This window comes from Dendrobates tinctorius, unplaced genomic scaffold, assembly GCF_039654945.1.
Source record: "Dendrobates tinctorius isolate UK_male_01 unplaced genomic scaffold, ASM3965494v1 ptg000037l, whole genome shotgun sequence".
Classification (NCBI taxonomy): Eukaryota; Metazoa; Chordata; class Amphibia; order Anura; family Dendrobatidae; genus Dendrobates; species Dendrobates tinctorius.
Genome location: NW_027361705.1, coordinates 26,553,018 through 26,564,288, shown reverse-complemented (window position 1 = coordinate 26,564,288; position 11,271 = coordinate 26,553,018). Strand labels below are relative to the sequence as shown.

At 42.2% G+C, this 11,271-nt stretch overlaps 1 protein-coding gene across 1 annotated transcript; it reads left to right on the top strand.

The window, feature by feature from the left end:
- Nucleotides 1-93: 93 nt before the first annotated feature.
- Nucleotides 94-11,044, top strand: FEN1 (flap structure-specific endonuclease 1). Its single transcript, XM_073573977.1, has 2 exons — nt 94-248; nt 9,483-11,044. The coding sequence occupies exon 2, from the start codon at nt 9,531-9,533 to the stop codon at nt 10,677-10,679; it is 1,149 nt and encodes a 382-aa protein (XP_073430078.1). The 5' UTR covers nt 94-248; nt 9,483-9,530; the 3' UTR covers nt 10,680-11,044.
- Nucleotides 11,045-11,271: the final 227 nt, after the last annotated feature.

Sequence of the window (11,271 nt, the reverse complement as noted above, 5' to 3'; positions counted from 1 at the left end):
TCCAGAGAGCGGCCAATCAGTGCGAGGCGCATACTGTTATCTTGCCAACCACATTATGGCGCCTAAGCCAATGAGAGACCTGTAGGCTGACGGTTTTCTAGTAACAAATCAGAACGCTGCTCTGCACAGGACGTCCAATCAGAACACGCGTTGTCCCCCAAGGCACTCGGATTCAGAACGGCGGGAATTTGAGTGACGTCACTTTAAGCCCGCGAAGATCTGGAGGAGGTTGGAAAGTGTGAGGGGAGGTAATGGCTGCGGCATGCGTCAGTTACTAGGCGGTGTTATGGCGGACCGCTCGTGTGTGAATGCTGGCCGTCACTTTGCCTGGGGACGGATTTCTCACCTAGGCGTACCGGTGTGCAGGGGCTTACCGTATAGCCCACTGTATCACGTCACTGGAGGGGCTTATGGGCGGTATCACGCGTGTTCTGCGTGGACGGAGTCACTTTAACCCCTTCTTGATTGGGCCATTTTCGTTTTTTCCTCGCCTTCCAAGCGCCCGGGGGTCATGTGATCGCCAGGTCCTGCAGAAGCAGCGGCAGTGCTATTTACTATAAGGCTGTGTGCACACGCTGCGGAAAAGGTGCGGATTTTGTACAATCCGCAGGTCAAAAGACCTGCGGTTTTACCTGCGGATTGCTCTGCGGTTTTGCCCTGCGGTTTTTCATCTCCTCAATGGAGGAGATGGCAAACCGCAGGAGAATCCGCAGAAAGAATTGACATGTCATGTCAGCAAGCTGTGTGCACACGCTGCGGATTTTGCTGCGGTTCCGCAGCGGTTTTGGCCGCTGCGGACCCGCAGCAGTTTCTGCTGCGGTGTACAGTACAATGATTCCCTATGGGAATCAAAAACCGCAGTGCAGACGGTGCGGAATTTTCCGCGCGGATTATCTGCGGTTTTCAATCCGCAGAAAGAATTGACATGTCAATTCTTTCTGCGGATTCTCCTGCGGTTTGCCATCTCCTCCATTGAGGAGATGAAAAACCGCAGAGCAATCCGCAGGTAAAACCGCAGGTCTTTTGACCTGCGGTTTCACCTGCGGATTGTACAAAATCCGCGCGGGTGAATCCGCACCTTTTCCGCAGCGTGTGCACACAGCCTAAGGGTACGTGCACACGCTGCGTTTCCGCAGCGGTTTTGGCCACTGCGGACCCGCAGCAGCTTTAGCTGCGGTGTACAGTACCATTCAAATGAATGGGGAAAAAAAACCGCTGTGCCGACGCTGCGGAAAAATCCGCGTGGATTTGCTGCGGTTTTGAATCCGCAGAAAGAATTGCATGTCAATTCTTTCTGATGAAACCGCTGCGGGTTCCTATCTCCACCATTGTGGAGATAGTGAATCCGCAGGACCAAACCGCAGATAATCCGCAGGTCTTTTGACCTGCGGATTATCTGCGGTTTTTGCAAAATCCGTGCGGATTAATCCACAGCGGATTCCGCAGCGTGTGCACACACCCTAAGGTGTGTGCACACGCTGCGGATCCGCAGCAGTTTCTGCTGTGTTGTACAGTACCATTAAAATCAATGCAAAATGAAAACCGCTGTGCGGATTTTTCCGCGGTTTCAAAACTGCAGCATGTCAATTCTTTGTGCGGATTCCGCTGTGGTTTGGCACCTGCTCCATGGCAAGTGTCAAACTGCAGGGGAAACCCGCAGGCTAAACCGCTGAAAAACTGCAGATAAACCAAAGGTCTTTTGACCTGCGGTTTTTGACAAATCCAGGCGGAAAAATCCGCAGGACAATCCACAGCGTGTGCACACAGCCTAAGGCTATGTGCACACGGAGTTTTTTGCCTCTGCGGATTTTGTAGTGAAAACCGCAGATAAATCCGCAGGACTTTATCTGCGGATTCGCCTGCAGTTTTACACCTCATAATGGATGAGGTGTGAATCCGCAACGGTACTGCATAAAAGAATTGACATGCTGCGGATTGTAAACCGCAGCAAAACCGTGCGGTAAAATCCGCAGCATGTGCACTGCGTTTTCCAGTTTACCATCGAAAACAATGGTACTGTACAACGCACCTGCTGCGGATCCGCAGCAGAATCCGCACTGTGTGCACATGGCCTTAGGGTGTGTGCACACGTTGCGCATTAGTCTGCGGCTTTTTCTGGAGAGAATCCGCATCTCTTTGCAGAAAGCTCAGGGTAAAACATGCATTTTTCCTGTGGATTCGTAGCATTTGAACAGCGGATTTGATGCAGGTTCTAGGGCGTTTTGGCAGTGCGGAATGGAGAGAGATATATGTCTGATCACGGAATTTTCCACAGCATGTGCACAGCGGATTTGATTTTCCATAGGTTTACATGGTACTGTAAACCGCATGGAAACTGCTGCAGATCCGCAGGACCAAACCTGCGGATCCACAGTAAAAACCGCAACATGTGCACACACCCTAAGTTGCTTATTAAGCATTAAATAGCCAGTGAACAAGAAGACAGAGGCAGCAATAAACAGCTTCTGCCATCTCCCCAGGATCACGTCGGTCTCTAAAAGCTGGGGCCGGCCCTGCTCAGGAGATGTAATTTCCAGGGTAAAGTGAGATTGTTTATTACTGGTCAACACCAGCTTAATCAATTCAAGACCCAAATTTTCAATAAAATCGGTGTACTCACTTCCTGCAGCCACGCAGTTCCAACGTCAGCACCGCTGTTGCCGGCAGTGACGAGACATTGTCACATGGTGGCTACAGCTCATTCAAGCCCTGGATTGTGGGCAGTCCCTATAGTCCTTATGGGGTTGATTACTATTTGTTAGGCCCCTTGGTAATAAGCTGATCACTGTAAAATACTGCAACATATGCATACTTCAATGTTTTGACTTCAAACCTAGTAATATTTGTCTCATCCTTACACCAATCCTATAAAATGCACTAAATTGATCAATCTGCGTGAACCACTATACTGTGGTGTATATAGAGCTTTTTAATAGTGAAGTCTTTGTTTACACTGTCTTAATTATTAAAGTGGAGCAGGGTTATTAATCCTAAGGGTTCATGCAGACAACTGTGGATCTCTGATCACGGATTGGCTGGCGATTTCCTGACCGGGGCATGACAGCGGCATATATTTCTATGAGATTGTCTCTTATGGGCTGGAGAGCCACGGCCAGTCTGTGTGTATATATGTGCTACACCCTGGTAGGAGTTGAGGATCTTAAACTGTAGACCAGAGTTCCCCAACTCCATTCCTCAAGGCCCACCAACAGGTCATGTTTTCAGGATGTCCCTTGTATTGTACAGGTGATGCAATTATCACCTCTGGGCAATACTAAGGAAATCCAGAAAACATGACCTGTTGGGGAACCCTGCTGTAGACCACCTCTATTAACACAGGATTTCCGAATATGGGTTGTGAAAATAGGTCTTTTAAACTGAACATCCCCTTTAAATTATTTTTTAAAAAGACCTAACAGCCAAATTTGGGTAGATTTTAGAGTAGATCCAGCATATCTGTATAATGAGATGATCCTGACTGTGTAGGATGGTGGTAATGAAAGTAAAATAAAACCTTCAGATAGATTATTAGAGAATTCTGCTGGAGGAGTGGTCACCAGATTATAAATGGGCAGTTTTTGCTCTTTATTCCCACTGATGCCCCCCGAGCATTTTGTTTATAATTTTTTTTTTTTCATCCACCAAATTTAACAGATGATCGGCCTTTATATTTAGTGCTACTTTTTATGGTCATTGACCTACTCTGCTGCATAATTACTATATGAGCCAGACCACTAGGCAAAGACCATAAAATTAGCACTACAAAAGTTGATATCTCTGGATCTGTATGGTGGAGAACACACACGGGAGCAGGGAAATATAGTGAGCAAAAACTACCCACTTTTGACACAGTGGCAGGTCGTCATTAAGGTTTTTCCACTCGTAGCGGCATTCCTGCGGAAGTTACCGCGAGAAATCCTGCAATTCCATTCCCCGGGAAAATCGCATTTTAGATTCCCATGGAAAAACTAGCGATTTGCAAGCGTAATTAGCTTGCAGAATGCTAGCGTTTTCCAAGTGATCTGTAGCATCGCTTGGAGAACTAATTGACAGGTTGGTCACACTCGTCAAACATAGTGTTTGACGAGTGTGACCAACTTTTTACTATTGAGGCTGCCTGTGCAGCATCAGTAGTAAAAAGATTTAAAGTTAAAAATAATTAAAAAAAAAAAAAAAAAATCGCGTTATATTCACCTTTCGACGTCCCGCACAGCATCCCCAGCGATGCTCCGGCAGGTCCCGTTCCCAGTGATGCGTTGCGGCAATGACCTTTGATGATATTGTGGTCTCGTGAGACCGCTGCAGCATCGCGAGACGCGACGTCAGCAAAGTTCATTATCGCAATGCATCACTGGGAACGAGAGCTGCCGCGTGTATCACTGAGGCCTGGGGACGCTGCGCGGGACGTCAGAAGGTGAGTATAACCCGATTTTTTTTTTTTTTTTTAATTTTAATTCTATTTTTTACAGGGACATTGTACCCAGAGTCTGGAGGACAGTCTCCTCTCCTCTGGACCATGGGTACCATCCACAAATGTTCTGCTTACTTTTCGCATGGTGGGCACAGCCACATGCGGAAAGTAAGCAGAACAATGCATTCCTATGTGGGCTGAATTGCCGCTATTCCGCAAATTAATGATCATGCTGCGAATTTTTCCACGATAAAATCCGCAGCATTAGCACAGCATTGTGGAATCCCATAGGATTGCATAGGATGCTGTTTTTTGCGTTTTCGTGGCAAAATTGCGTGGTAAAAACCGCCGCGAAAAAACCTGAACGTGTGAACACAGCCTTAGTGTCTGTCGTCAATGTCAGATGGTGGGCAGGGCACCTCCACCGATCCGCTGTTATCAGCTCGGTAAGCATATAAAGATACGATGTAATTACAACCAAAATATTTGTATTAAAATATATCTTTATTAAAGCAAAAGGTTTTTATATATGTTAAATACAATTACAATAAATACCAAAGTTAGCCACAAGGAGGCGCTGCTAAAAGGTATCTAGCACATGTGAATGAAACAAATGAACAACATGTGAAGGTGAAACTAATTCAAGTACCATAATGATATGAATGAGTAAAAGTAAAAAAAAGTGCTCAGTGCAAGTAAAAAATACAATACACACAAAAGAATGTGCAAACACGCAAATAGTTAAATTTATACCTACAAAGTGCAATGTGCAGCCGCGCCAAACAGTCCCAATCCCTACGTACGTTTTGGCATGTATAGCCTTCTTCCAGGGGAGTGTCTATAGTGTTCATGTAGCCACTATTTATATAGGAATGTGTCCAATGAGAATGCAGGGCCAAATGACTCTCAAATGCGCCGATGATGAACGGCGCATGCGGACACACAATATGACCTAATTGCCCCCATCCACCTGAGGGTATAGAGCCAAATTGCTCACAAGTACGCCAGTATTGAACGGCGCATGCGGACACCCGCTGTGACCCCATCGCCCCATCCATCAGAGCGTCACGGAGACTCAGCGGTCATGTAACCCGAAACCACGCCCACGTATCACATGAGCGCGATCCAGGAAACAGACCGCCGCGTCACCACGGAGTAGCGCCGAGGGATGTGCGAGAGGAGGAAGACGGGCCCGCATGCACACACCAGATTACATATAACTTAGGTCACGGACCAGCAAAGAGACATGTACATAAAAAAAACGCTGAATGTGTATATGTGCCCAAATAATTTACATAAATATTGAGTGACAAAAAATATTATTATTGTGCTGAGAATGACAGTGCAATGTTGTATAAAGTGACATTAGATTGTGCATGTATAAATAAAAAGTGCAGTGCATATACAAATTCATATCATGCAATCAATATCAGTATAGTTATATATTCATATATATAACAATTTTAAATATTGAAATTATATATAACAAATAATATAATAAACACATATATACACACACAAAATAATTATATATTAATCATATTTTATCAAATAAAAATAAGATGACAGTGCAACAAATAAATATGTATATATTAAATATAATAAACAGTGTACAATATCCATTATCAGTATATCTAAAAAATCTCACTTAGTACATACAGATATTACATATATAAGTATATATAGAAAAAAATTAAAAATATCAAGTAATCAGGTATTTAATTTAAAGAAATATGTCCAAAGTGAAAAGCCGGTCCCAAAAGGATGGACATTGAAGGTCAAATATCTTAAAAAGAAGAAAATATATATAATTAATAAAAACATATAAATAAATACATATCTTTATTATCATCATATATATAGTTACAAAATTTTTTTGCAATAAAACTAAAAAGATACTGAGGATCAGAGAAATGAAGCATAATTTAGGTTCTCATTGAGGCCTAGTGGTTGTAAAGTGCGCAAAGTCCATATCCACTTGGATTCTTTTTGAGCCAGAATCTTACTAAGGTTACCCCAACGATATTCTGAATGCACACAATCAATGCCTATAAAACCTAGTCCCGTAGGGTCACATGAATGAAACTCTTTAAAGTGTCTGGGGATCGGTTTCATGTACTCAATATTTTCTTTCCCTACTGCTAAACGAATATCCCTGATGTGTTCCCGTACTCTAACTTTAAAGCAACGGGTTGTGAGACCCACATAAATCTTCCCACACGGACATGTGGCATGGTAAATTGCAGCCTTAGTTTGGCACGTTATAGTTTGGGTTATTTGGTAGACTTTATCATCTGCTGATTTAAATTGAGTAGCTTGATCAATACTGCTACAGGCCACACACTTACCGCATGGTGAGCAACCCCATTTCTGATGCGGTTTACTTGTTGGGAAAATTGTAGATTGATCATTTGCCAAATAATGAGATTTCACCAAATGATCCCTTAAATTACAAGACCTTCGGGCAGTAATACAGGGTTTTTCTGGAAGGTATTGTCTCAAAGTTTTGTCTGCAAGGAGAACAGACCAATGTTTTGATAAAACATTCCGCATATATTCCCACTGTGAGTGATATTGGGTTGTATATCTCACCTGATTTGAGGGTTTTACAGCTTTGTAGAATAGATAAGATCATGACGTTTCAATTTTTTTTGCTCTATTATAAGTTTTTTTCACACTTTGACGACTGTACCCTTTATCCAAAAATCTGTCCCGCATTTCAATTGCACAGATTTCAAAATCCTTATCTGAGGAACAAAGTCGTCTTAGTCTTAAAAACTGTCCAGTTGGAATAGATTTAATAATATGATATGGGTGAGAAGAAGAGGCTTGGAGGATCGAAATGGACAGCTGTATCCTTCCTATATATATCTGATTGTAGTACTTACTCCCTGATCATCACTTTGAATTTCAATATTCAAAAAGGTAACCCTATAAAAATCATGATTAAAAGTTAAGTGGATATTGAGATCATTTGCATTCAAATCTGAAATAAATGATTTTAACTCAAGTTCACTACCACGCCAAGTAAAAAATATATCATCTATAAATCTTGTCCAAAAAGGAACATGATTTAAAAAAAGTCAGATGAAAATAGATCCCTCTGCCACATCCCCAGGAACAGATTAGCGTAAGAAGGCGCACAAGCCGCGCCCATTGCTGTACCTTGGAGCTGCAGGTAGAAGGATCCTTTAAAAGTAAAAAAAATTATGAGTTAAAACAAACTCTAAAAGCTGAAGAATAAAATTGGATTCCACTGTGGAGAGATTGGACATATCTGAAAAAAACTTTAGCTGCATTGAGACCATCTTTATGTTTTATATTCGTGTATAGTGATTCTACATCACACGTTACTAAAATCATATCATCTATATGTAATGAATCAATTTTTTGTAAAAAGTCAACAATATCACGAAGGTAAGAAGAACTGGTCCTTTTGTGTGTATTGTATTTTTTACTTGCACTGAGCACTTTTTTTACTTTTAGGCCATGTGCACACGATGCATTTTTCCTGCGGATCCGCAGCGGATTTTACCGCACAGAAACGCTGCAGATCTGCAAAGTGATTTACAGTTCAATGTAAATCAATGCAAAAAAAAAACCGCTGTGCAGACGCTGCGGTTTTTGTGCGGTACAAAAAATGCAGGTGGAAAACCGCAATAAAAAAGGAAGAAATCCGCAGGAAAAATGCAGGTCATTTGACCTGCGGATTTCTTCAAATCTGCGCGGAAAAATCCGCAGGAGGAAAGTCTACGTGTGCACTTAGCCTAACTCATTCATATCATTATGGTACTTGAATTAGTTTCACCTTCACATGTTCATTAGTTTCATTCACATGTGCTAGATACCTTTTAGCAGCGCCTCCTTGTGGCCAACTTTGGTATTTATTGTAATTGTTTTTAACATATTTGCTTTAATAAAGATATATTTTAATACAAATATTTGGTTGTAATTACATCGTATCTTTATATGCTTATGTGTATAGTGGTGTAAAACCATATTTTGTCCATTATTATCTATTTTATTTTATTTTTTATTCATTATCATTTTTTAGTTTTTACAAAAATTTTCTTTGCTTTATCCTCGGATTCATACAGTGTATGGGGCAGAATGCCACCACTCCAGTCCTCACTGCCCAACAACTAATCATGTTTTTAGGAATTCCTCAGTGTTGCCTAGGTGATGGCATAGTTTACTGTGTAATACTAAGGAAATCCTGAAAACATGGTCTGTTAGGGCCTCTTGAGGCCTGGAGTTGGGCTATCACTAATCTAGAGCAGTGTCTATTAAAAATATAGAAATCAATATCATAATAGTGGGCAAGCCCTTTTTGTAGAGGAGTGCTTTACAATTAGGACATTTTAATAGTCGGCAGGGAAGGGGGCAGTGGTAGTCTGTAGAAGACGCCAACTACTCAGTCACAGCCCATGATCAGAATTTTGTTATAGGGCTTTCTTAAAAAAAAAAAAAAAGCTGCCAAATTGTGAGGTTTCAGGAGCAGGTTGATGTTTTGTTGGTGACATCTTTTCCATATGCCGTAGTTTATATTCGAGGAGGCTCCACCTTCAGTCATTTCCAGAACAGGCGTGCTATGCAGTATATAAGGAAGACAGCACTAACAAGAGGAGAACCTGTTAAAAGAAATATTCAATGGACGACCCCTTTAAAGATCATGTGTCGGCATACTGGACCTTTTGTTGTTTGGGTGTTTGTTACATATTTTCCCAAGGTGAAGTGTGGAGCATCCGCGCCTACCAAACTAATTATTCCAATTAGCACTGTCATCTGTGCTCTGTTATGTGCCAGTTTTTAGAATGAAAGAAATGCTTCCATTTCTATCAGCATTCATTTTTGGCGTTCTGTTTTTCGGTCCCTACAAATAGTATGTAAAAACCTGTTAATTTGCCAATATTGATCTATTTTTTTTACTATATGTACATTTGAATAAGAGAAGTATCAGGTTGAATATTTCCACTATTTTTGGGATGATTTGCTGCCTCTACTTTTGCTGTCATTATATAGTTACCTTTTATATCCACTTTCAGTAACTTGGTTTTTCCTTTTATTTCAGGTTGACCGTTTAGAAAGTTTCTAACATCCACTTCTTTACTGCTGTGCAATGGGAATTCAAGGCCTGGCTAAGCTGATTGCTGATGTGGCGCCCGGAGCCATAAAAGAGAATGACATAAAGAGTTACTTTGGGCGTAAAGTGGCAGTGGACGCTTCTATGTGCATCTACCAGTTTCTTATAGCTGTGCGGCAGGATGGTAACATGCTTCAGAACGAGGAAGGTGAGACCACCAGTCACTTGATGGGTATGTTCTATCGTACAATACGTATGGTGGAGCACGGCATCAAGCCCGTTTATGTGTTTGATGGCAAACCACCACAGCTGAAGTCAGGTGAGCTGGCCAAGCGCAGCGAAAGGAGGGCAGAAGCTGAGAAATTGCTAGAGGCTGCGCAAGAAGCAGGCGAAGTGGAGAACATCGAGAAGTTCAATAAGAGGCTTGTAAAGGTGACCAAACAACACAATGAAGAGTGCAAACAACTGCTTAAATTAATGGGTATTCCTTACGTTGATGCGCCTTGTGAGGCTGAGGCCACTTGTGCTGCTTTGGTAAAAGGTGGAAAAGTGTACGCTGCTGCCACTGAAGATATGGATGCGTTGACTTTCGGCACTCCTCTCCTACTGCGTCACCTCACTGCTAGTGAGGCCAAAAAGCTACCGATCCAGGAGTTTCATCTCAGCCGGGCCCTGCAGGATATAGGCATCTCACAAGATCAGTTTATCGACCTCTGTATCCTGCTGGGCAGCGATTACTGTGAGACCATTCGTGGTATCGGTCCGAAGAGGGCTATTGAACTGATCCGGCAGCACAAAAGTATAGAAGAAGTCATGGATAACATTGATTTAAAAAAATACCCTGTGCCTGAGAACTGGCTGCACAAAGAAGCTCGCCAGCTCTTCCTTGAGCCCGAAGTGGTCGACGTAGATAATGTGGAATTGAAGTGGGTAGATCCAGATGAAGAGGGCTTGGTGGCGTTCATGTGTGGAGAAAAGCAATTCAGTGAAGACCGTATACGTAATGGAGCCAAGAAGCTGGCCAAGAACCGTCATGGCAGCACACAGGGCCGACTAGATGACTTTTTCAAGGTGACTGGATCCATCACCTCTAGCAAAAGGAAGGAAGCTGATGTTAAAGGATCTGCTAAGAAAAAGGCAAAAACTGCAAGCACCCCATCCGGGAAGTTCAAGAGGGGCAAGTGATGAGCCCATGTGGACTGATTGTAAAAGAGAGATAGGACTGTTTACTAAGTAGTAGTATATGTGCGAATGATAATTATATGTTCTGACCATTGAAATAAAGCAAAAATCTATATATTTTGTTAGTTTTCTGTCAGCAGTGAAATATACAAGGTATTCTGTATACTGACTGCGCTGTTCAATTTTTTATTCTGTTGCGAAATGTGTTTTTTCTTAAAGTTCATGTTCCTTGGACTTGCATTGCCTTCTGATTACTAAATACTGCAGCTGTACTGTGACTCAGACATGTAAAAACTCATCTTATGGTATGCATCTCAGTGGCTAAACTTATAGTTCCAATCCACTATTAAAAATGACTGCTTCCTGCTGTTAAGTGGCTTCATTCAGGCTGTAGAGGACATATATTTTTTAATAGGTGGAGGCTTTCACAATTCAACCTGTTTATGAATGAAACTGATAGATATAGCTAAAATAACTTAAAGGGGTATTCTCAAGTTGTCTTTTGAGCAGCTTACAACCCTGCAGTCTCATTTCCTGGCATTTGGCAGGGCGGGCTCTCTGTCTCCCTGAGTAGCTGTTCTGGTGAGCAGCAGAG

What these genes read in the sequence shown, in the direction of transcription:
- FEN1 (XM_073573977.1), top strand. Translation starts at nt 9,531, where the DNA reads ATGGGAATTCAAGGCCTGGCTAAGCTGATTGCTGATGTGGCGCCCGGA.